Here is a 27,467-nt window from a genome sequence, read left to right on the forward strand (position 1 = left end):
AAATGTTTTTTTTTTCAAATTAGTAAAAAAAAAAAAAAGAAGGCAAAGAAGCTTAGGGATACGGGGTCTAGCATGGAGGAAAATATAGAGCCCATTTTATCTGTTCGTGGCACTATTTTTCTAAATTCAATCTTCAAACACAACAGAACACCAATTCTTTTTTGTATCTCTTTCTAATCCTTTCCCCATATTCTACTCCGTTAATGTGGTACTGGTGTGTCTCACACAGATACATACCTCCCACCAGAAGAGCTCATGCTCATGCTAGCGCTGCCGCTGGCCTCTCCGTCCATCAGCCTCCTGTACTCGGTGATCTCCATCTCCAGCCTGGACTTGATGTCCAGCAGCATCTGGTACTCGTTGCCCTGGCGCTCCAGGTCAGCCCTGAGCTGCATCAGCTGACCCTCCATGCTGCTCACCTGTCACCAGGTCAGAGTACACGTTTTAGTACGTCTCAGTGGAGGGGGAGGAAAAGTACTCACATTTTTTGTTTTGTTTTACTTGAGTTAAGGTTAAGGTTCTATTCATAGTCTGGATTTTCGGTGGCGAGGTGACCACCGCTCCGGTGGTGAGCTGACCACCGGAGCTGAAATAACGTTGAGCGGTGGTGAGTAAAAACAGAGAGAAGGGCTGGAGCGGTGGCGGTGGTTTGCTCTTCACCGCGGCTCCTGGCGTCATGTAGTTCGGTGGTCACCTAACCACCGAAAATCCAGACTGCAGACTGCATTTTAGAAATACCCTGTTACAACTAAAAGTCCGGAATTCAAAATGTATACTTTTGAATGTACTAAAAGTGCAAAAAAAAGTATTGGCATAAAAATCTACTTAAAGTACCAAAAGTAAAAGTAGGCTATACTAATTATGCAGAAATGCAAAAAGCATTTGAAAATTGCAGATCTAACGCATTGTCAGCCTGTAGAGTGGCAATTTTCAAATGGTCTAAATGTAGCCTATAGGGCTGAAGTGGGTAATGTAGGCCTAACAAAATCTATAAAGTACTTAGTGCAGTGGAGTGAAATTTGTACACATTTGAGAACCACTAGTTGGACTCCCAATGTCTCATAGCCTACTAATAATCAGTGACAGTGTCATACATATTCTGAAGAAAACCTGGTCATTCAGTAATTGGGATCTTATGGTCAAAATAAGAACATTATAAATGTATAATGGTGTGTGAAGAAGAAAATGCAATATTTATACCACGGACATGGTCAACTTGACCAGGCCAAGTCTTTGCCACAGACACATTTGTCCGTGTGTGTGTATGTCCTAGGCCTAGGCTGTATCTGACAGCATAACTTGCCACAGATGTCACAAACAGGAAGTACTATAGACATGTGAGCAGAATGAGAAGATCTACTAACCTGCATCTGGAAGCTGGACATCTGCATGTTGTAGCGACCGTTTATCTCTGCCAGGGCGCCCTCTAGTGACGCTTTCTGTACAGTCCAGCGACAGACAAGACATGATTAGGATCAGATTAAAAAAATGTCTTCTACATCCTGACAGTTTTCTGAAAAAGCTATGTTTCTATGTCAGTCGTTCTTCGATTTTTCTAAAATATGGGTTAGCAAGACAGGAACCTAAACATGTCATCTTCAAAATGCCTGAATGAGTCTTGTCTCTTTTTAAAACTTCATTTATGCAGCAACTTGGATATTATTAGAATTGGAACATAGTGAGAGATAGAGAGAGAGAGTCACCATGCTCATTTGCATCTGCAGTTCGATCTCCAGGGACTGGAGAGTACTTTTGGTGTCCTTAACTTCGGTGCTAACGGTCATCACGGTCGTCTGAGTGACCGCCACCTCCTTATTGAGGGCTTCAACCTGGGGAGAGAGGAGAGGGCCACAGAGGAGGAGAGGAGACATACTTTATATCATATATTGTAGATTTCGGTATTTCTCAAATTGCCTATATGAGATGTGCGATGTAATGTGTACATACTCATGTATTGAATGTCATATTATGAGACAATATTTGATTGTGGATGTATAATATGGGGTGGTTTGCAGTCAGCTGTAAGAAAAGAACCACTGCCGGGTGTGCGGTTGTGTAAGTGAATTTACAGAAACAATCTCTAATAGAGAAAACACTCACGCAACTCTCGTTTTAAGGCACCTTTAATTCATTGAACAGTTGGCCTGGTAAGCGTTTCGCCACCTCAAGCTTTCATGAATGCTATAAACTACGGAAGTGTCACATTTATAGTCTCCCTACTTGGTGAGACAATGTCCTCTGTCCCATGCATAGACATACATGACTACACAGCCAACTGTACCAGAAGTGCAAACATAAACCAATTCAGATTAAAATACAAGTATATGTACATAATCAGTCAGAATATCAGAGTCCTTACCAAAAGTTAGGCCAACATAGTCAACCACTTATATTATACAATAGACTTAATACAATATACACTGAGGCATCTCTGACTAATGAGTCCTTGAAGAGGAGGGGACTCAGTGAGAATACAAAAAGAAATACAAATAACATTTGTAATAAGGTAGTGCTAAACAAAATGTAAAAACACTTGAGTTTAATTTAATCACATGATATATGTGACCGGGGACAGTAGTTTGATATACAAGGGGGCCATTTTTCAGTTCTTTACATAATATTATTATGAAACTGCACACTGTAACCTTTCATATGATGTATTGCTCATTGAAATTGGGGGGGAAATGAAGAAGATATGACCATTTGAAACTTGTTGAACCAGACATGTCAAATTAGAGAATTCCCCCTTCAAAGTTTTCAATTAATTTGAGCCCAGGAATGGGTGTGACAATAGATACTCGTCTCCACCCCTAGATACTTGCATAAACACTCCCCCCCATCCACTATAACCACTCCCTACTACTTGCAGCTAACACTGCAAGCGTAGGCTATAATGTATTCCATGAAGTTACGTGTAGTTTTAGACCCATGCTTTTAATTGCTAAATATCTTTTTTGAGATCCTTTACCTTCTTCTCGAACCAGACCTCCAGGTCTTTGGTGTTCTTGGCCGCGGCCGCCTCGTAGTGCTCTCTGATCTCCGTCATGATGACACTCAGGTCCACCTGAGGAGCCACGTCCAGGTCCACGTTCACCGTGCCGCCCACCATCGCACGCGCCGCCAGAAGGTCCTGCACGCACCAGAGATATGAGATATGAATGTAGTAATGTACCGTGTACAGCTTTTATAGGAGCCATTTGTGGATCGCGGGCACGTACCATAATACTACTATAGTAGTACATGGCAGTGGTTCCCAAAGTGGGGTCTGGGGACCCCCCAGGGGTTCCCCAGCTAAATGATAGTTAGGAACCAAATGGACCCTTATGGGTCTGTAACTCTTGAGTGTACAAATGGAACAAATCAGAATTAAATCAACAATGATTTTACAATATAAATTAGGGTTCCAAAGGTGGAAAATGCCATTAAATGGTGGTCTGAGGCCTAATGCATGTCAAACTGGGTTTGCGGCCTAATAAATGTTGATGTTGATTTGGGGGTCCTTGACATGACATTGTTTGAGAACCACTGGCATTATGGTTATGGTAGGCTACAGTGGCACAGTATTATGGTATAGTAGTAATGTAGTACAATATGATACCTCTTCGTGGTTGGCTTTGATCTGGACCAGTTCCTCCATCAGTCCTTCTATTGTCATGGTGAGTTCTGACTTGGCCATGCCCAGTTCTGAAAACAGGTTCCTGAGACCAGCGATGTCCGCCTCCACTGACTGACGCATGCCAAACTCATTCTCATACCTGAACCCAGGACAGGACATTTGAACGTTAATCGCATTATAGTTACGTTCAGTCGACTGCATATCTGGTTTATTCAATTGAATGACTCGCTTCAAACCAAAGGTAAAGTGATATTTACTGTAGACAAGAGTGATTTCTAAGACAGCAGAAACACAGAGGTCTATTTCCTTTTTTTTCGAAAAAAAAAGGCCAGCCCAATTTGTATTTTTATTTTATTTTATTTTTCACTGCTTGACACTGTGACGCTACTACTACAACAATCACGTGATGTTGTGATTGCGGCTGTAACTTAGCCTCAGCAACAAAACGGAAATGCTTTGCCGATGTCTGCAAAGTTAAAGCCATGATTTCTGCCTAACCAGTCTCAATTTTGTTTGGAGGGTGGAGCCAGAATTAATCAGAGGAAGGGGAGACACCTGGCCAGTGTCTCTTCAAACACTATAAAAAAAAACCTAATTTCCTCCTCAGGCTGCAGCAGCAGCCACAGAAGAGCACGTTTGTTTTAGTTGCATTTTGTTAAGCCTTAGTTGAAAATGGGCAGCATGTTTCCCTGCCTTTTTAAGTTGGGAACTTATTTGTTAACACAGTTCTTTTTTGCTTGACCTGTGTGGTTTGGTTTCCCCTTTTCTGTTGTGGCCTTGGAGCCAGCTGGCCATAACAATGGTGATAGCGTTTCAGATGATGATTTTTATTTATATTAGGAATTTAAAGCACAACTCAACAGTTATATAGTAAAACACAAGGTCTTACTTATACAACTTAAGTTGTATAAGAGCGTGTGATCATTGGTTTCTGGTGCTGTACAGAGATAAAGAGGACAGAAAACCTGCTGTCATTGCCCGCTGCTTACATAGCCTAGCTCACCTCACCCTGCTATTGAAGCTCACGTGAGCACATTAACATCTCATTAGTAGGTGAGGGTGAGGGTGTGTTGTATCATTTTGTAATTTATTCTGATTTTAGTTGTCTGTTCACTGAAAATCAATGCCAGCTTTTGACCCAGTCAGCGATTCAATCAGGGTGATAGCATCGAAAAGTGATTGATTGATTGACTGACTCGTTGGTTCACATATCGTCAAGCAGAGATTCAATGTGCAGTTCTGTGAGCCAGCCAGAAGAGGAGCTATACTCCTGCTGGCGACATCTGGCCAATATAATTTAGAACTGGTCTCTGTTTAATTTCAAGAGGAAATGGCAAAGGAATACAATGAAAAGTAAGCCTCAAAATACAAAAAAAGAGGAAAAAAAATCTGATCACTTTATTATTATTATCATTGGATATTTGTATCATGATCATCATTAGCATTCTACTGACTTGATTCTGAAGTCGTCTGATGCCAGCCTGGCGTTGTCGATGCTCAAGATCACGATTCCTCTTTCGCTGATGATTCCCTGGATCTGTTACACAGAGAGCACCAGAGGGGCGGGGTTACTACTGGATCTGACACACAGAGAGCACCAGAGGGGCGGGGTTACTACTGGATCTGACACACAGGAGAGCACCAGAGGGGCGGGGTTACTACTGGATCTGACACACAGGTAGCACCAGAGGGGCGGGGTTACTACTGGATCTGACACACAGAGAGCACCAGAGGGGCGGGGTTACTACTGGATCTGACACACAGAGAGCACCAGAGGGGCGGGGTTACTACCTCAGGACAACATGGATGATTATCATTTCCAACCAGGAGATGGCAATCCTACACGGATAAACCCACCCCTCTGCTATAGTGCAAGTAGAATGAAACGCTACACAACATTGTTGATGTGTGACATTTTGTGTTCTGCAGTTCAGATGTGTCTGTCAAACTGGTATGGGAAAACCCTGGGCAGAGAACGTTGAATATATAACCCATTCTGACCGGGCACCCATTTTGGTGTCAGCATCATGTTATGCTTTAGCTATAGCAGATCTAGCAGATCTACAAGCTCATATCGCGCCACCGAGTGGCGCGATACGAGCTTGTAGGTCTGCTATTTTTGAAAAATCGAAGAGTGACTGACATTTTTAGAATCTGATCTCAGGTCAGAATGGGTTCATTAGACCAGTGTGTGTCGGCGGAAACCTCATATGAATCTGATCTCAGGTCAGAATGGGATAAACACGGTCCTCATTCTCAATTAACTACCATGATAAAGTGCACATAGGGGGGAAAAAAGGACATTAGCAGTGAGCATTTAGGAGCTGAGGATTCGAACCGGTGGACGTTTCAATTTCCCAGACGGCCGCTTTAACTACTGAGCCACTGCTGCCCTAAAGCGCTTGATGCCTGACAACCCAGTGCAACCTTTCAGAAGCCTCTTGGCTGTCCGTCCTGTACAGTAGAGTCAGTGAAAGTGCATCAAACTACAATGCTTTGAAACGACAGGAGAGCGGAAACACATCTATAGCAAACCTTTCCTGCACGACTAAACGTTACAAGCGTGTATCATTGTTTGCCGTGGTGAATCTCCGTGAAGGCATTGCGTTTAGAAACACCACAAACATTTTGTAGAGAAAGGCTAAAAGGCCCACGCATGCCCACAGTTTGAGGTGATACCCTAAAAACCCTCTCACTGCGGTGTTGGATAACTACAACATGACGTCACTGTAGTCATGTAACGACTCACTGCTCAGCCAACACGACTCTCTGATTTTACTAACCACTCCATATGCATAACTGGAGTATGCGTGGGCCTTTAGTACGTTTTTTTTATTCTACTCTTCTTCAGAGGAAGAAGAAGAGAGAGAAGAGAAGAGAAGAGAAGAGAAGAGAAGAGAAGAGAAGAGAAGAGAAGAGAAGAGAAGAGAAGAGAAGAGAAGAGAAGAGAAGAGAAGAGAAGAGAAGAGAAGAGAAGAGAAGAGAAGAGAAGAGAAGAGAAAAAAAGGATGAGAGAAGACAGGTCAAGTAAACAGCGTGGGAGAGGGAAACATTTCCTTACAATTTAGGCAATCAGCAGACGATCTTAATCCAGAGTGATTTACAGTAAGCAAGAACAACACAAGGTAATTCATCGAATGCATAGAAATAGTCATCTAGGATCATAATTAAACCAAGAACCTATCTTCTGTCTAACAGTAGATATCCTATACATTTCCATACATAGACTGCTATAGAATCAATAATGACATAAAAACATGCTATCTAAATTACATTATTTTAGCCTTTGCATACGCCTGCAAGGTCGTCGAGGCTGGTATAGGGCAAGTGCTACGGCCAGTGCTGCGGGCTAAGGTGGAGTCTGAAGAGGTGAGTTTTCAGACTATTATACGGCGGAAGATTGGGAGTGAGTCTGCAGTTCTATGACTGCAACGGAGGAAGAGTCTGGTTACGTGTGGGAGCCTGTGTCGTCCTTACCTTTCCCTGCAGCTCGATGATGGTAGCGAAGAAGCCGGAGTAGTCGCGGCCGCCGGGAGTCGTCCTGCTCTCCAGGAACCCCCTGATCTTCAGCTCCAGGTCGGCGTTGGCCAACTCCAGGGTGTGCACCTTGGTCAGGTAGGAGCCCAGGCGGTCGTTGAGGTTCTGCATGGTGAACTTCTCGTTGCCGCAGACGCTGTTGTCGTTGCTTCCGAAGCCTCCGCCACCTCCACCACCTCCACCGCCACCTCCACCGCCACCCATGCCGAAGCTGTAACTTCCACCTCCGCCACCTCCACCGAGACCTCCTCCTCCGCCGAAACCTCCTCCACCGCCGCCTCCCATGGACATGCGTCCACCGCCGCCGCCGCCGCCGCCCAGGGACATGCTGCTCATACGTCCACCGCCGCCGCCGCCGCCCATGGACATGCTGCTAAAGCCGCCGCCGCCCATGCCCATCATCATACCGCCTCCACCGCCGCTGGAGGAGCGGAAGGAGCTAGAGGACTGTCTGAACATGATGCAGGTGAAGAGAGAGAAAAGGAGGAACAGGAGGAGAGGATCTCTGTCTTGTCTGTCTGGCCCGCTATGAGGATAGACAGTGGGGACGGACGGGATTGGGTCTGAGCTTTATACACATGGCTCGCAGGTGAGGATGGGGTTGGGGCGTGCGCGGGGTGGGTGTCTGTTTGCTCGCGTGTGTGTGGGTGGGTGTGTGTGTGTGTAAGGGAGGGGTACATGTGTATGCCTGGTACACTGTCTGTAAAACCTCAGCACCCCCTCTGGGGTTTGCCAGGGTTTCTGCAGGAGATCCGCGGAGGAGAAGAGCTCTGTTGGCAGGGAGCTGATGGGAAAATGCCCGTGGCATCTGGTACGCTTGGCCCTGTGCCACAAACACCTGGGGGCATGACACACCCACATACCTGCACACACACACACACACACACACACACACAGAGAAGAGACGTCAGATGTGAGTCAGCTAAGGTCTTGGTACAGATAAGCATATGCACGCACGCACGCATGCACACACACAGACAGCAAAAACAACGACAGACACACAGACGCACGCACACAATATAATCATGCTCTCTCACCCATACTGGCTGATTCCACCTCTGACATACTAAGATTTGCTATGCTGAAACACTGAATCTGACGTTGAATAAAGACATCACACAGGGAGACAGGGACACAGGGAGACAGGGACACAGGGAGACAGGGACACAGGGAGACAGGGACACAGGGACACAGGGACACAGGGAGACAGGGACACAGGGACACAGGGAGACAGGGACACAGGGAGACAGGGACACAGGGAGACAGGGAGACAGGGACACAGGGAGACAGGGAACAGGGAGACAGGAGACAGGGACACAGGGAGACAGGGAACAGGGACGACAGGGAGACAGGGACACAGGGAGACAGGGACACAGGGACACAGGGAGACAGGGACACAGGGAGACAGGGACACAGGGACACAGGGACACAGGGAGACAGGGAGACAGGGACACAGGGAGACAGGGACACAGGGAGACAGGGATACAGGGACACAGGGAGACAGGGACACAGGGAGACAGGGACACAGGGACACAGGGAGACAGGGACACAGGGAGACAGGGACACAGGGAGACAGGGAGACAGGGACACAGGGAGACAGGGAGACAGGAACACAGGGAGACAGGGACACAGGGAGACAGGGACACAGGGAGACAGGGACACAGGGACACAGGGAGACAGGGAGACAGGGAGACAGGGACACAGGGAGACAGGGAGACAGGGAGACAGGGACACAGGGACACAGGGACACAGGGACACAGGGACACAGGGACACAGGGACACAGGGAGACAGGGAGACAGGGACACAGGGAGACAGGGACACAGGGAGACAGGGACACAGGGACACAGGGACACAGGGAGACAGGGACACAGGGAGACAGGGACACAGGGAGACAGGGACACAGGGAGACAGGGAGACAGGGACACAGGGACACAGGGACACAGGGACACAGGGACACAGGGACACAGGGAGACAGGGAGACAGGGACACAGGGACACAGGGACACAGGGAGACAGGGAGACAGGGACACAGGGAGACAGGGAGACAGGGACACAGGGAGACAGGGACACAGGGAGCTGCGTAATGGAGCGGAGGCACCGCTCAAAAGTTACACTTGTGTGAAGTGAGGGGCGCTCACATTCCCTGCTCTGCCAATGAAATCGTCACATTCCATTCCAGGTACACACAGACACACAGAGCTGGGCATAGGAGGGGCTATAGGGGGGGCGGTGGGCATGTATATTATGCCCAGATATATGGACTGGACGTTTGTGAGGAGTTGTTCGATCTGGCAACAACAGGCAGGTTGATGATACCAGCTCCATTCTCCACCATATGCTGCAGAACTGGTCTGCCTGTGTTGTGTGTTTGCAGCACCATTTTGTGCAACATCAGCATACAATACACGGTACACACCTGTATATAATGGACGACTCATAATGACAATGCACTTGAGCATTATTTGAAGCAGTCCTGAGTCCAGACATGCCCTTTTAAACCAATGAATCGACACAGGAATGCCTTAATTCACTTGATCCAGGAGAGATCGCGTCTCAACATTACCTGCTGTCCTCCGGATGCACACCACCCTGCTGTCTTCAGTTGCAAGGATCAACCTGTTATTCTGTCAGTTTGCCCGATCAGCATAAAGAGCTGCAATTAAAGCAGTGTGTCAGAGTGAAGTGCAAGCTGGCTGTAATGGCTCTGAATGACATGTTAAAAGCTGCTTTCTTTTTATGACACAAATGCCATGTCAGTGTGCGTGCGCGCGCGTGCGTGTGTGCAGTGTTGGGCAAGTTACTTTGAAAGCGTAGCTTGTAAAGCTACAAGTAGCTCACCATGGCAGTAGCTTGATCAAGCTACATAGCTACCCCTGGAGAGATGTAGCTTGTAAAGCTACAGCTACATGGAAAAAGTAGCTCAAAGTAGCTCAGCTACTTTTTATTTTTCAGAATGTACATGCGGGAGACCCCTCCTCCCCTCTGGGAGACCCCTCCTCCCCTCTGGGAGACCCCCCCACCCTGCTCCCCTCGGGGAGACCCCTCCTCCCCCTGCTCCCCTCTGGGATTCCCCTCCCACCCTGCTCCCCTCTGGGAGACCCCTCCTCACCCTGCTCCCCTCTGGGAGACCCCTCCTCCCCCTGCTCCCCTCTGGGAGACCCCCCCACCCTGCTCCCCTCTGGGAGACCCCCCCACCCTGCTCCCCTCTGGGAGACCCCTCCTCCCCCTGCTCCCCTCTGGGAGACCCCCCCACCCTGCTCCCCTCTGGGAGACCCCCCCACCCTGCTCCCCTCTGGGAGACCCCCCCACCCTGCTCCCCTCTGGGAGACCCCTCCTCCCCCTGCTCCCCTCTGGGAGACCCCTCCTCCCCCTGCTCCCCTCTGGGAGACCCCTCCTCCCCCTGCTCCCCTCTGGGAGACCCCCCCACCCTGCTCCCCTCTGGGAGACCCCCCCACCCTGTTCCCCTCTGGGAGACCCCTCCTCCCCCTGCTCCCCTCTGGGAGACCCCTGCTCCCCTCTGGGAGACCCCTCCTCCCCCTGCTCCCCTCTGGGAGACCCCTCCTCCCCCTGCTCCCCTCTGGGAGACCCCCCCACCCTGCTCCCCTCTGGGAGACCCCTCCTCCCCCTGCTCCCCTCTGGGAGACCCCTCCTCCCCCTGCTCCCCTCTGGGAGACCCCTCCTCCCCTCTAGGAGACCCCTGCTCCCCCCTGGGAGACCCCTCCCACCCTGTGATACCAGGGCCAATCAGAGGCCAATTAGAGGCAGCTGTCAAGTGCTGATATGCCCTCAAAGCAATCAGAAAAAGGAACAGTCCTTGATTTTTCAAAGGGGGTTCTAGTACAAGAATTAACACAGCAACCAATGGTCAAAATAAATATATTTCTTTCATGTTATTGCCCAAAATTGTAGCTTGTAACTTGAGTAGCTAAGCTACAAAAAATGACCCAAAAGGTAGCTGAGCTACTTGACGAGGTACACAAATATGAATGTAGCTAAAATACCACAAGCTACAGCAAAATGTAGCTCAGCTACGTAGCTCAGCTACATGTAGCTTAATACTCCCCAACACTGCGTGTGTGTGCGTGTGCGTGTGTGTGTGTGTGTGTGTGTGTGTGTGTGTGTGTGTGTGTGTGTGTGTGCGTGCGTGCGTGTGAGAGAGAGTTTCTGTTAAACTGAGTGCATTTAAGTGGATGCATCTGCATCTCTCTCTCTCTCTCTCTCTCTCTCTCTCTCTCAAACCTCAGTTGACTTACCCTCAGGGTTGGAGTGGAGTTACCAGTGGAATTATCCTTGGCACATATTGAGCATTGAGCAAATCTTAATAAGATTTGATTACTGTTAGATTACTTAATTACTGTCATTTTAAGTAAAAAAAACCCCACCTCATGCCCTTTAAGTGTAAATCCCCTTGAGTGTGAAGAATTACTGCGTCTGCATTTTTTTTTCTTTTCAGGAGGTGACTTTCAAAACATGTACTCCACACTCACCTTTAGCTGGGCTTAGTGTGCTTTCCATCAAAACCAAGTAACTATAAAACTATAAACTCCTTTTACCGATATGATATGATATAGTACTTTATCCCATTCTGACCTGAGATCAGATTCATACGAGGTTTTCTGCCGGACACACACTGGTCTGATGAACCCATTCTGACCTGAGATCAGATTCTAAAAATGTCCGTCGTTCTTCGATTATTCAAAAATAGCAGACCTACAAGCTCGTATCGCGCCACTCGGTGGCGCGATATGAGCTTGTAGATCTGCTATTTTTCAATAGCTAAAGCATAACATGATGCTAACACCAAAATGGGTGCCCGTTCAGAATGGGTTATTGTCAGTTCACACTGAAATTTGTCCTGCGACCCAGCAGCCAAGTAAGCAGAACACACACATTTGACATAACACAAAGAACAAGACAATTTACATACATAAAGACATGAAGACAAGAGCAATATCCAACCTATAGATTACCCTGTGGCTACTACAACTCCTGATTAAGCCTCAAGGTCGAATGGTGGACAAAGGACCTCTTTAGTCTGACCTTATTGTATGCTGGTAGTGGTACACCATATCACCTTCCTGAAGGTAGCAACCTATATTCTCCATACAACACATGCTTAGTTGTTAGAGCATGTGTGTTTAAACCCAACTCCAGGAGAAACTGTGATATGATTGGTGACCCAAAAATACAGACTTATTGGGAAAAGGTGAAAACAGAATTAGACAAAATCTTTAAAAGAGATATTCCACTGAACTCAAGGTCATCTTTATTAGACATACATGAACAAGTGTTCACGATTGACCAGTGCTATATACTGCACATTCTGTTGATAGTTGCAAGAAAGATTGGGACACTTAATTGGATGAAACCCAACCCCCCCTACTATTGATCAGTGGATATACAAAAAGTTAAACAGATATATAAGATGGAATATATCTGGAATATCTGGAAGCAGATTCTACAGACGCTGCCCAGATAGCCTAAATTAAAACCTCCCATATGACAGTGAAAAGTTCAAGTTCACCACCAAGGCACTCGCAAGGCAAATGATATTATTACTATGTATTTTTGTGTTTTCTTTTGTTTTCTTTTTTGTTTTTTTCTTGTAATGTCACTTATTTTGCTTTTACACTTAAAAAAAATGAACTGAGATAAAAATGTCTTATAATATGAAACAAATTGCCTGTAAATTATCTTATATATAATGGCAATAGAGGGTATGCGCATGCATAACATGAATGGCAAATCGAATGGCAAAGTGAGTGGCAAAGTGAGTTTAATGACGCTTAACATCATTTAATATTGGACTTTTCTGTTTGGATGTATGAGCTGTCAAGGCCAGAAAGTATTCTTTTGGCACTCAGTAGGCGTTCCCGCATAACTTCCTGGTTTGATGATGATGTCACGCACATACCCTCTATGAACAAAGTTTAATTTATTTATTTTTTTAAGTATTAGAGGTGATATTCCTTGCTAACCTTAGGATGCTGTTATCATACGTGGATGTATAAAGTGCCTGAAGTGCTTGTCCAACAATCTTTGAATAAATGTTCAGTGCAGCAGTTAATTGTGACTTTCGGGCTGCAGACAGACATCCATACCAGGTGGTACTACAGTACTGAAGAACACTCATAATAACAGAAGTGAAAAACATAAGAAGAATCCGTCTACTAGCACCGAAGGATCTTAGACGGCGAAGGAAGAAGATTATTTGCTTTGTTTTCTTACACACTGAATCAATCTGATCGTTCCATGACAACAGATGGTCTATTACTACTAGGTATTTGTACGAACATACTTGGTTGATCGGTTCACCATGAATAGTAATGGGGGATCTGTGTATCTCTGGTGGTGCACCAAAAACAATCTATTTTTTTAATGATGAGAGCGTTGTTATCACTCGATTCAAACACCTTATTTACTCTAGCAGGGTGGTTGAATTTAGACCTGGTGCAATCTATACATTGTTTTACCATAAATGCCGGCTGCACCCTCTGTGTCACATACACCTCTGACTGTGTCTCATAATTATAGCAACAACATTTATTAACAAGCATAATTTAGAATCGGCCTGGATCAACGATCTTTATTCAGAATCGTGTCTGTATAGTAGATCTAAAAAAAGCCATCAGTTAACTATGACATGATATGTGGATGACATAACTTTGACTTATGACCTGAACTGTGGGCAAGGCTTCATCAGAGCGCAGTGGTGTAAAGTACTTTTACTTAAGTACTGTACTTAAGTATGTTTGAGGTATTTGTACTTTACTTGAGTATTTCCAACCTTACTTGAGTATTTCCAACTTTTACCTCTACTCCACTACATCTCAGAGCCAACATTTGTACTTTTACTTCAGTACAATATTATTTTAAAACTTTAGTTACTAGTTACTTTGGAGATTTAAAATTTGATTAGAAAACATACATTAACCACTTCAGAAGTCTTCAACTCTATACATTTTGGCCATTTGAAAATACCCGATCTACAAACTCACAATGCGTCGCAATGCAATGCATTGTGAGCTTGTAGATCTGCTATTTTCAAAGGATTTTGTACACAGTTTGAACTTGTGAAATGGGACATTCTGCACAATGAGTACTTTTACTTTTAGCACTTGATGCAGATACTTTTGTACTTTTACTCAAGTACATTTTCAATTTGGTACTTTTACTCGTAACGAAGTAGTTCTAAATTGCAGTATTGGTACTTGTATTGGTAACAATAGAATATTTTTTCCACCACTGTCAGAGCGTACTTACGTGGCCTATTTATACTGGCAGAATGTTGCACGCTGTGCAACATTTGGCAGGCAGAGGTTGATTTGCAGGATATCAGCTCTGGCCAGACACATACATGCACGCACTCACGCACTCATAGGTGTGTCTACATGTTAAAACTATTCCTCCTTAAGCCTAAGGCTTCAGGCTTAGGCCTCACTCACACCTTTCGATCTAGCATACAACATTGATGCATGCTAGATGTAAGCAAGATGTAAGTGTCATGGCCGCCCCAATGCATTTCCAATGGAAGTCACATGGTTTGATACAACATTTTGGCCTACAAGCTGTTGTACGGCCTTCGGCTGTGTTTCGACTGCCCCCCCCCCCCTCCCCCTCATACAACACAAATGTTGTGTCAAACCATGTGACTCCCATTGGAAATGCATTGGGGCAAGATGTATCACACACCCTTTGTATACAACAAGCATACATCAGTCTGTTTCGAAGGCCTCACTCACACCTTTACAACAGACTGATGTATGCTTGTTGTATGAGATGTATAGCTGATGCAAGCTCGCAATGCATTTCCAATGGGAGTCACATGGTTTGACACAGCATTTGTGTTGTGCGAGGGGGTGGGGGGCAGTCGAAACACAGCCGAAAGCCGTACAACACAAATGTTGTGTCAAGCCATGTGACTTCCATTGGAAATGCATTGGGGCAAGATGTATGTATCAATGTTGTATGCTAGATCGAAAGGTGTGAGTCGGGCCTTACGGTATTCAGTTCAGAGCTTTTCTGAGGGTTTAGCTCTGTATCCGTTCAGAGGAAACTGCTTCCTTACTTGAAGGGTTGGGTGAGTACTTTTTTCACTTTCACAGGTTGAGAACCACTGCCCTATGTGATACTCGCCCGAAAACACTTAGACAAAGATCTAATCTATCATGATGTCCTTGAGTTTGATCTGACCATCTCTCCCTCACTGCTGACTGGACAGTCTTATCAAATAGAAATGTCCAAATGAGATCCCCCCAGAACTCAAGCTATACAGTACAGACCCTATCATCAGATTGCATTTCCTGCCAGCGGGCATTTCATTTGATCGTTGTATTTTGTATTTTAGTGGATTGCATTTTGTTTGCTTGTTTGTTTTACAGTTGTTTATGGTGCATTTATATATATATATATATATAGCGCCTTTATCCAAGGCGCTTTACAGAGATTGTGCATTACATTCACCCATTCATACACCGATGGCAGCGGAAACCATGCAAGGCACCAACTAGCACATCGGGAGCAATTAGGGGTTCAGTGTCTTGCACAAGGACACTTCGACAGTAACTCTGGGGGAGCCCGGATTCGAACTGGCAACCTTACGGTTGCCATCCAGGCACTCTACCCCTGAGCCGCCGCCTCCCGGATGCACCGAAAGGGAAATTATTGGCCCGAAACCGAATACCGAATATAGGAAACAGTTGGCCGAAAACCGAATACCGAATATCCGAATATGATTAAAATTATATGTATTTTTTCCTACCATGGCTGTCATGGCCGTACCTTAAAGCTACCTGATTTATGGCAAAATAAATGGTTATGGCAAAACTTAACTTAAATAATAATCACTATTATGGGTCCATAAAACAATTATTCTGCTCTTTTCAATGCATTAATTTCATACACTATTCGGTGATATGTTTTCTGCCTATTCGGGCCGAACTGAATAGGCCAAAAATGCATTTTTTGCCATTTTCTGCCGAATATTTCCTGCGGCCGAATATTCGGTGCATCACTAGTTGATACCTATCATGGCATGAGACACTTGGAATTCTCTGTCACCTTCAAACTTTATTTCTTCAACTTTATTTCTTTAGTTCACAAGTTGACAGATGTTTATTTTTTCTGTACAAGCTTCCACTGTTTTGCAGTTTCAAGAGGGAAACAAAGATTACAAGAGGACACACAAAGGACACAGTCAAAAATACCATGTCAAACTTACATGCGGTTCATGATAAAAACAGAAATACAATTATGCCGAAATGATGCTTCATGCTTGTGCAAGTAGAGACAACATTTGGCGCAGATATGCAGATCTGCACGGTGTCTTCTTTGTGCTAAACCTCTCCAGATGAAAGGAGATAGCAGGATTAATTCACGTCACTTTGACGGTGAACTTGACAGCCAGCCCCGGCCGCAGGCTTGGGAAGGGATCTAATGGAGTGAGACTCGTCCATGTAAAAACACGACGGGGTTTTGCTGCAACCTGTCTAAATAATGAGCTTCTATCAAGTTGCCGTTTGTGCCACAGTGTATTCCACACAGAATAGTATTATGGTTTATAACCCATTCTGACCTGAGATCAGATTCATACGAGGTTTCCGCCGGACACACACTGGTCTGATGAACCCATTCTGACCTGAGATCAGATTCTAAAAATGTCAGTTGCTCTTCGATTTTTCAAAAATAGCAGACCTACAAGCTCGTATCGCGCCACTCGGTGGCGCGATATGAGCTTGTAGATCTGCTATTTTTAAATAGCTAAAGCATAACATGATGCCGACACCAAAATGGGTGCCCGGTCAGAATGGGATAATTATAGCATAGCATATTGTAGTGCAGTATAGGACTATATCATATAATTCCTACTGCAAATTCCTATTTCACAACCCCCATGGCCAACAACCTATATATTACCCGTTATTAACTGTTCAGGCTGCTCAGTGAAACCCTGAATCTTCTACGAGAAAGACCTAGAACTCAGTGGTCAAATATGGCAGGAACTATTTTCTGTGACTGTCTGATAATAAACTGGAGATGAACGTTATACACATGGCCGTCCGCAACGACGAGGAGCTCAACAAACTGCTGGGTGTGGACTGTTAACTCAGTCCACACCCACAACATCAAAGGGAGTGCAACAAACCATGTACAATCCATGAATCCAGATTCGGCACAAACAAGGGACTAAATTATTTTCGCTCCTATATGGCACCAAAATGTGGAATGCCCTAGCCATTAAGACATGCGAATCCTTTGACTCCTTCAAAACTGCTCAGTCTACGCCAGACTAGCAATCTGTCATTTCCACTGTACAGCTGACAAGTTAGCGTGACACTAGATAGTTTTGCATAATCTTCCAATACTAATATAGCCTAAGACTGCATGGTGAAATTATAACATGAACTCCATAGGCTACAAGAGAGCTGTTTTAAGCCTTGAGCACAGCCTTCAATCATGCAGGTCTTTTCCACCGGAGTATAATTTATTATCAAATCAATATCAGACTCTCACTATGCCAACATTTCCTCAGTCTGTCACGATCACCCACGATGCCTTTGGGTCCCACAGCTCTTCAGTCTAGGTCCCCCCGTGCCCGTAGGGCCCAATGCAACCACCTGTCTGTCATCAGCCATACCTTACAGCTCATCTACACTGCCAGCGATGCGAGCGAACCTTGACATCTCAGATTTAGAACACATGTTTTTCATGACTGTTCTGACGTATACCCAAGCAGTGCCGTCATCCCACCCCAACTATATCCGCTCGCAGAGTCTATCCCATTCTGACCGGGCACCCATTTTGGTGTCGGCATCATGTCATGCTTTAGCTATTTAAAAATAGCAGATCTACAAGCTCATATCGCGCCACCGAGTGGCGCGATACGAGCTTGTAGGTCTGCTATTTTTTGAAAAATCGAAGAACGACTGACATTTTTTTAATCTGATCTCAGGTCAGAATGGGTTCATCAGGACCAGTGTGTGTCCGGCGGAAACCTCGTATGAATCTGATCTCAGGTCAGAATGGGCTATTTGAGCGAAGTTTCGTGGCCTCAAACACTTCTATAGAGGGTATGCGTGTGACGTCATCGTACCTGGACGTTATGCGGGAACACCCACTGAGTGGCAAAAGTTTACTTTCTGTCCTTGACAGCCCATGCATCCAAACAGAACAGTCCTGTCTGATTGCATTAAACAATGTTAAACTCACCAACATATGCAGCTGTACGAAAAGCTTTATTATCCTCTTTCTGTCTGCACAGTTTTTGTTTCATGAAAATCCACCACAGAAACGTTATGAGCTATACTTTCTGTCAAGAAATGCCCTGCAATTTGGTTATTTTTCCAAGTGTCAGAGTTTGGAAGTGCTTGTTTTCAATAACACAACATTTTGATGCCTCCTGCATTACGTGACATTTAGAAACAGGTGGTGCGCAGGACGGTTAAATGATTTCCAACGAGCGCTTCCAAACTCCACCACTCATCATGCTGCTCAATGTTTTGCCACTCAGTCTAGATGAGGGCGGCGTGTCCTGATGGGAAACTCATGCATGTGCATTGTGCATACTCTATTGGTTGAGATCTACATGCTACTGTTTATTGGTTATTGGACAGGTTTTCGTGTGATATCGCCGTTGCAACGCTCGCTCCTTGCCTTTGTAGATAAGGGTCCAACAGGTGGTTGATAAGGCAACCACCTGTCTGTCATCCCCCCCATGCCTTAGGGTCCAACACAGCCACCTGTTTGTCACCCCCCATGCCTTAGGGTCCAACACAGCCACCTGTTTGTCACCCCCCATGCCTTAGGGTCCAACACAGCCACCTGTTTGTCACCCCCCATGCCTTAGGGTCCAACACAGCCACCTGTTTGTCACCCCCCATGCCTTAGGGTCCAACACAGCCACCTGTTTGTCACCCCCCATGCCTTAGGGTCCAACACAGCCACCTGTTTGTCACCCCCCATGCCTTAGGGTCCCGTCTCCTCAATCTACGATCCCCCAAGGCGTGTCCTTGAGCAAGCAACCTAAACTCTGCAGCATGTTCGGAATGCTCGGAGCACGGCGGTTGGTGTAGCACGGGTCTAACGTGTATAACTGTCCTACTTCTCGAAGTAGGCTAACGGTTACATTGTTTCTGTCAAGATCACATGTGTGGGTACATGCGTGTAAGTTCAATGATATCTGGCTCAAGAAGAACAGCATTTACCGCTTGATAGGGCGGCTGTGGCTCAGGAGGTAGAGCAGGTCGTCCAATGATACCTGGGTCGGCGGTTCGAATCCCTGCTCCTCCTGTCCACATGTCGAAGTGTCCTTGGGCAAGACACTGAACCCTACATTGCCTCCAATGAGTTGGTCGGTGTGAGCTCGCCACCATTGGTGTGTGAATGTGGGTTACGCTGGCGTCGACTGTTCGCCGCTTCACCTCCCAATGTATGAATGAATGAACCACTGCAAAGCGGTTTGAGCACTTGGAAAAGCGCTATGAAAAAGCAATAAAAATGCAATTCATAGTGTTTGGTTACTTAAAAGTACACTTGCCACATCCTGCACCTTGTGCAAAAACGAAGCTGGGATGAGGAACTTGCATGAACTTTAAGGTATGAAGGCACTATAGGGTCACCTGGTAAGACACTGTAAAAGGCACCAGAAAAGAAGTTCTTAAAGGTATTATATTGAACTTGTTGAAACCTGCAGAAACTCTACGCCGCCGCGTACGTTCATGCTTAAAGGTCAGGCAATTAGTGAAGAGTAGTGGGAGGCCCTAACTGACACAAACTGTTTGCCCAAACTTGCATTGTGCTACACGGTCCCCTCAGTTGCCCTTGTATGAATGAGTGCATGCGCGAGCGCCTGTGTGTGTGTTCCTGCACCGAGTGACCTCGGTACATTTATTTTATTATTGTATTGATTTATTGGATATTATGTACATATAGACATAAAGTAGGTACAATTGACAATTGTACATACATTTTGTTTTGTATTGTTCCACTTTTTACTTTGGCAATGAATACATAATGTTTTCTCATGCCATAAAGCCCTTTGAATTGATATTGAATTGGAAATTGTGTGTGTGTGTGTGTGTGTGTGTGTGCGTGCGTGCGTGCGTGCGCGTGTGTGTGTACTGTATGTTAGAAGCACAGTATAGCCTATCACCAACTAAAAGCGGCAAAATGTATTAAACACCAAAAAGCCGCAGCTTGTTTCCATTGTGGTCCACATCATGTATGTTTGAGTTTACGTGTGCCTATGCATGTCTATTTGTGCGTGCGTGCGTGCGTGCGTGCGTGCGTGCGTGCGTGCGAGAGAGAGACTCTTCCAGGTGGTTCCTGTTAAACTGAATGCATTTAAGTGTATGCTAACAGCTCCCCTCCAGGGCGCTGACTCAGACATCAGACGCTGCGGCTCGTTAGTGACGTCGTTATCTCCCTTTGTTTTATTAAGGATTCTAATTATCATAATCACGGTTGTCATGGAAACCATGCAGCTCTCTGGGGTGTCCTGTGGGTACTCAACCATACAAACCAATTAACACCTCACACAAAAATAATATAACAGTATTATATTAAAACCATAAATTATAACACACGATAAGAAACCAACACCGCCGCAAATTCAAGAGATAAAATAAACAATAGTCACAATAATCAGAAATGTGATTTGTGCGAATTAACAGATTCAGAATGAAATGAACAAATCAAATCAGACACCTGGTTATTATTTTACTATAAATGCTGCAGAGATTTGAATGCAGGTTATTCCAGAGTGGTAATGACCTATAAATATAACTAATATTTCAGTATTAAAACTTCAGTTCTCACACAGCACAGTAGCCTACAAGTTCCCCATCGCTGGATCCTTACGATCCTGCACAGTATTTCTATAAACAAATTGTTCCAACACACACATTTAAAGAGAAAGATAGGAAAAGATGAAAACCTCTTCTCAACGGGCTTCATGGCACTTCGATTCAATTGATAGAATTAGTCGTCAAGAAGGCAAAACAAAGAAAAAGGTCAAAATAAATCACTCTTTGAGGGCTGACAGTGGCCACCACTAGAGGGCACTGAGAAGTGTATAGCTTGACAAAATCTAAGGTGAACAGCTAGGCCTACAGAACATGTTGGTACCTTGAACTCCCATCTCAAATAATGTCTTGTATGACAAACAACCAGAACTGTGGTAATGTTTTTACCTGGCCTGTTGTACAATGCATTTTGTTTCTTTCATTAAAACAATTCTACATGCACTGTATTTCGTTGCTGTGGGGTGGAAACCGTTCCTTTTTGAGGCTCAGGCTTGTGAGCATGTAGGTCTGCTATTTTTGCTACTTTCCTGTGACACTCTTTTATGATGAAGTAGCATTTATATATAAAATAAATAAATAAAAGAGTTCAAATAATAGAGATGTGAGGTTTCTGCCTGACAACGATTTGCATATCGTCATTAGCATTTCTGTTACCTGTCCACTGGGTCCAGACTATACATGTAAAAACTCTGCCATGTTTACAGTTAATATGTTCTTTCATATCGATAATTTCACTAATTTCACTTAATATAATTGATTTGATGAGAACATGACGAACATTCCAGCATCACTTTCATGGGCGGTTGAGTTACATAACTTTAAATAAAGCTCTGGGCTTCTTAGGTAACCTGTGCTTTAGACCTAATAATTATTTAGTTTTATGAGGGTGCAGCATGCTGCAAGGTTGACACACACACACACACACACACATACACGCACACACACGCACGCACGCACGCACGCACGCACGCACGCACACATGCACGCACGCACACACGGGACTTGATGTTCCTTTTAATACGTGAATTTCTTTTGCTGATACTAACTGATTCATGATGGTGACAGTAATCTTAGGAGCAATATGTTTATATAGCATAGTTTCTAGTCTACGTTCCAGTCACGCTGATCGGTTCATGAACATGGCTTCAACTCTTTCAGGACAAGGACATAATACAATGTGCCTCAGTCAGTGTATCATTACAAATTGACCAAACGCATATCATTCCACACGCTTTGTTTTATTGCTTGGAAGATAATGAGATGTGTGTGTGTGTGTGTGTGTGTGTGTGTGTGTGTGTGTGTTCTCGTGGCCTCCTGGGCCGTCTCAGAAGGACGACGTCTGTGAGGAGACCACCTTCCCGTCGACCACCGTCTCGACCACCGTCACCACCTTCCTGACCACCGTGGTGCTGGACGACGAGGAGGTGGACACGCTGTCGAACCAATCGGAAAACACCAGTCAGTCGCGTCAGACTATATACGTTGAAATAGCGTTTTCATTTATCTAAATAAGTCCCGGGTTTGCTGCTTTAAATGGATGCGACAATCATGCGTAATAAACATAAATGTGCATTGTGTGTGTGTGGTACGTATACCTGCTGCTGTCCTCTCCGTCCAGCAGTCTCCTGTACTCGGCGATCTCCATCTCCAGTCTGGTCTTCAAGTCCAGCAGCGTCTGGTACTCCTGGCTCTGGCGCTCCAGGTCAGACCGGAGATGACCCAGCTGGTCCTCCAGGCCCGTCACCTGGTGAAGAAGAAGAAGAAGAAGAAAGGCATGACCATCACCGAAACATTTGATCTGAATCAAAGTATTGAAGTATTGAAAGTATTGAAATTAAGCGGATTAATCACTTCAGCTCTAATACTTTCGGCTATAGAGCACCCTGACGTCACTGTCAGTATAGAGGGAGCCAGTCCACAGGTTTGTGTACTTTTTATTTGCATTGAAATCCCCATTGTGTTTGAAAAATAAACCTATCACCCCGGCCTTTTCACTCATATGGATATGAAGCATCGACTGAATGTCCAAATAGACATCATTAACGACGCACAGCCACCCCCCTGACACAGTTCTTATACTGTATGAAGCGACCTAAAATCCCCCTATGGGGATTTCAATGCAAATTAAAAAATGAACATGAACCTGTGTACCTCTACTCAAAGTGACGTCAGACTTCGGTGCTCTATTGAACAAAAAATAAACAAATCAAAACAAAAAAGATCTTCTGTCTACAGATAACATGCCCAAGCCAGAAAGTAGGACTGCCAGCCGCCAGGGCCAAACAGAGACAGCATAAATGATGGTGTTGTTGTCGGCCAGACCCTCACCTGCGTCTGGTAGCCAATCAGCTGCATAGAGTAGCGGCTCTGTGTGTCTTCCAGGGTCCCCTCCAAGGCCGCTTTCTATGCACACACACGCACGCACGCACGCACGCACGCACACACACACACGCACACACACACACACACACACACACACACACACACTCTCAGAGTAAAAAAAGTGAGTAAGTATTTTACTGCAACAATGTCCATTAGTAGACCTTAGCATGTGAAATGTTTACGTGTAGGCTACATTAACAATGGTGACTGTCTGTTACATTCACAATGTCACAACTTGTACTGCTGTTAACTTACTACTACTACTGCTATTACTACTACTACTACTACTACTAGTACTAGTACTGCTACTACGACTACTAAGACTACTACGACTACCAATAATACTACTACTACTACTAATACTCACCATACTGAGCATGGACTGTAGCTCTATCTGCAGAGACTGCAATGTCCGTTTGACCTCTGTGACCTCTGACCTGGACGACTGGAGGGACTGCGAATGGGAGACCACCTGTTTGTTCACGGTCTCTGTCTACTCAGGACACACACGCACACACACACACACACACACACACACACACACACACACACAGTAAGTCACGTGACATTTACATTTCTCATAATGACGATGTTTGGCCCAGTGTTTCTCAACCTTTTCAGGCAGTGACCCCCCAAAATCATCATATTTGAACTGGGGACCCCCCACCCTGAAAATCACGTGTACCAGGCCTCCATGTTTGTAGTTCTATGTACCATGCTGTGTGTACCAGATCTCCATGTTTGTAGTTCTACAGTACCTGTTGTGTGTACCAGGCTTCCATGTTTGTAGTTCTAATGTATCTGATGTGTGTATCAGGCCTTCATGTTTGTAGTTCTAATGTACCTGATGTATGTACTAGACCTCCATGTGTGTAGTTCTAATGTACCTGCTGTGTGTACCAAGCCTCCATGTTTGTAGTTCTTCAGTACCTGCTGTGTGTACCAGGGCTCCATGTTTGTAGTTCTCCAGTACCTGCTGTGTGTACCAGGCCTCCATGTTTGTAGTTCTCCAGTACCTGCTGTGTGTACCAGGCTCCATGTTTGTAGTTCTCCAGTACCTGCTGTGTGTACCAGGGCTCCATGTTTGTAGTTCTCCAGTACCTGCTGTGTGTGCCAGGCCTCCATGTTTGTAGTTCTAATGTACCTGCTGTGTGTACCAGGCCTTCATGTTTGTAATTCTAATGTACCTGCTGTGTGTACCAGCTCTCCATGTTTGTAGTTCTAATGTACCTGCTGTGTGTGCCAGGCCTCCATGTTTGTAGTTCTAATGTACCTGCTGTGTGTACCAGCTCTCCATGTTTGTAGTTCTAATGTACCTGCTGTGTGTACCAGCTCTCCAGGTCCTTGCGGTTCTTGGTGGCGACCTCCTCGTAGTGCGCTCTGATCTCGGCCATGACCTTGCTGAGGTCCTCCTGAGGACCAGCGTCCACCTCCACGTGTACCTGACCGCCCATCTGGGCACGCATGGCCCGGAGCTCCTAGAACACGCACGCACGCACGCACGCACGCACGCACGCACGCACATGAGGAAAGAAATCAGTTCAGTTCAGTTGTTTTAACTTCTGTTCAGTATACCTTGTCTTATATCTCACTTTTATTGCTGAAGCTGTACACTGATTGGTTCAATTTACAGGACTAATTTAAATCCTTTTCTGAAAAAGAGATTTAAGATTTATTTTGAAGATATATTGTTGGCCTTTTTATGCCTTGCGAGATGGGGAGTGACATGCAGCAAAAGCCGCCGTTATCGGGACTTGAATCGGCAATGATTGATATGAATAACAATAGTGAACAATAAATAAATAAAATTATAATAATATATGAATAAATAAATATTGAAAATGTTGATGGAGTCCAAAATCGGTGGCCATTCACCATGGTTCTGTTTTCAGTGCGGAAGATACTTTCGCCCTATTCACCTTTTTCCTGCGCTGTGTGTGCTCCAGTTCCTGTTGATTTCATTGGATATCATTGGTCATCTGACCAGTTGCATTGGCTTTCATTGGATCAAATCGACAGGAACTGGAGCACATACAGCCCAGGAAAAAGGTGAATAGAGGGACACTTGCAGGCAGTCACTTTGTTATGACCGAATGCTGGCGAGTGCATGCCTTTCATCCGACGGAGCATTGGTCCGAACGACAACCTACCTCCTCCCTCACCCTAACCCTAACCTCCCCCGGGGCAGACACCTAAACCTAACCGCAACCCTCTCCCGACCCGCAGCGCACCTCGGAGCATTGCTCCTTCGGAGCAATGCTCTGTCGGATGATAGTACGCCTCCCAATGCTGGCAGCGGTGGCCGAACGGTTTGCGGAGCGGTCTTGATATCGGAAGGTCGCTAGTTCGTATCCCCGGACCGGCACGTTAAAATGACCACCGCTGAAGTGCCCTTGGACAAGGCATTGAACCCCTACCATGAAATGTTCTATGAGCAGGGCCTGGCTGTAAACAAGTTCTTGAGCTTAGTCCAGTTACCCTGGGTAAACATAGTAACTTTCTTTCTTTCTTTCTTTGCCCTATAGACATGACTCAGAGAAATAAGTAACCTGTAACCTCATGCAATAGAGGTGTTTTGATCTGGAGTGTATAGGCTAGTACTGTACGACATCGAGTGGCTTATGATGTCTCGGATGGTAAAAGTACAGTAGGAGTGGTGTAGCAGCCTGGTGGCACCGACCTCCTCGTGGTTCCTCTTCAGGTAGACCAGCTCCTCCTTCAGTCCTTCTAACTGCATGGCCCCGTCAGACTTAGCCATGCTGAGCCCCTCCAGAACCCTATTCAACCCGGAGATGTCTGCCTCCACTGACTGACGCATGGCCAGCTCATTCTCATACCTGGAGACACACAGAGAGAGAGAGAGAGACACCTTAAGAATATCATATCTATATCTCTTAATCTTTGGCTCTTACATCTGCATATCTGACCTATCATGTGCATATACCTGCTGTATACACATGCTATATGTATGTTTCCGGTGCCAATACGTCATTTTCCATTCATGTGGAATTGTGATTGTACAAAAGTGAAAGATGATATCAAAAGTTCAAAACTAACTGGTTGTTTGAGTGAAAAGGTGACACAGTATGACCTCAATCTAATCATTCACACATTCATCATAACCATAAACATCTATAGGCATTTAATTATATGAACTCTCACTTCATCCTGAAGTCCTCTGCTGCCAGCCTGGTGTTGTCAATGCTGAGGTGAATGGACCCGTTGGTACGAATCGCACTCTGAATCTGTATGCATGCACGCAGTACGCACGCACGCACGCACGCACGCACGCACGCACGCACGCACGCAGGCACGCACGCACGCACGCACACACACACACACACACACACACACACACACACACACACACACACACACACACACACACACACACACACACCCACACACACACACAGAAAAGGGTGTGAGAGTAGAATGTCACACATTAGCAACTGTTCAACGCAACAACACCGGCGGGAAAGCATCTGTGTCATTTTAGGTGTTTGCGTTGGCTATTCAAACATTGCAGATATACAAGCTCACGTCTTTGCGCCACGCTGTTTCAAAACATTTTTGAAAGATCTTGAAAGTGAAGAACTTTATCAGGCATTCGTAGAATCGGGCCTCAGGTCTTAATGGTAAACATTATGGATAGCCTCCCGGTGGGTTTTCCTCCTACCTTTGCCTGCAGGTCGGTGATGGTAGCGTAGAAGGCGCTGTAGTCTCTGGCGGCCGGCCCTGCCTTGTCGTCCAGGCACTGCCTGATCTTCAGCTCCAGCTCGGCGTTGGCCTTCTCCAGGGAGCGCACCTTCCCCAGGTAGGTGCCCAGGCGGTCGTTGAGGTTCTGCATGGTGCACTTCTCGTTGCCGATGACGCCGCCGCCGTCCGCCATGCCCCCGTAGCCTCCGCCGCCGCCCCAACCGCTGCGGCTCATGGAGGAGAACGATGTCGCGGCCGTGGAGATGCGCGTCCCCACGCCTCCCGCTCCTCCATAGACGCTGCCTGACCCTCTGACCGCAGAGAGGTAGGAGGCGCCGGCCTTTGAACTTCTCATGGAGCCTGTGGAGGAGCCGTACATTGTCAGACGATCGGGATGCCGCCGCTTGCTTCTGTGTGTCTCTGCCCGGGTG

General features: G+C 45.8%; 1 protein-coding gene across 1 annotated transcript; it reads right to left on the reverse strand.

The window, feature by feature from the left end:
• Positions 1 to 221: 221 nt before the first annotated feature.
• LOC310868702 (uncharacterized protein) lies at positions 222 to 27,467 on the reverse strand (the record flags this gene model as incomplete). The annotated part of the gene is made up of 16 exons (XM_083779159.1): positions 27,017 to 27,467; positions 26,500 to 26,582; positions 26,018 to 26,174; positions 24,654 to 24,815; positions 23,705 to 23,830; positions 23,284 to 23,358; positions 22,551 to 22,699; positions 22,290 to 22,388; positions 7,887 to 7,976; positions 7,094 to 7,679; positions 5,071 to 5,153; positions 3,599 to 3,755; positions 2,969 to 3,130; positions 1,704 to 1,829; positions 1,365 to 1,439; positions 222 to 419 (listed from the first exon to the last, which is right to left on the reverse strand). The coding sequence occupies exons 1-16, from the start codon at positions 27,413 to 27,415 to the stop codon at positions 222 to 224; spliced, it is 2,727 nt and encodes a 908-aa protein (XP_083635285.1). The 5' UTR covers positions 27,416 to 27,467.

Source organism: Protomyctophum parallelum, assembly GCF_964188405.1.
Source record: "Protomyctophum parallelum genome assembly, chromosome: 13".
Taxonomy (NCBI): domain Eukaryota; kingdom Metazoa; phylum Chordata; class Actinopteri; order Myctophiformes; family Myctophidae; genus Protomyctophum; species Protomyctophum parallelum.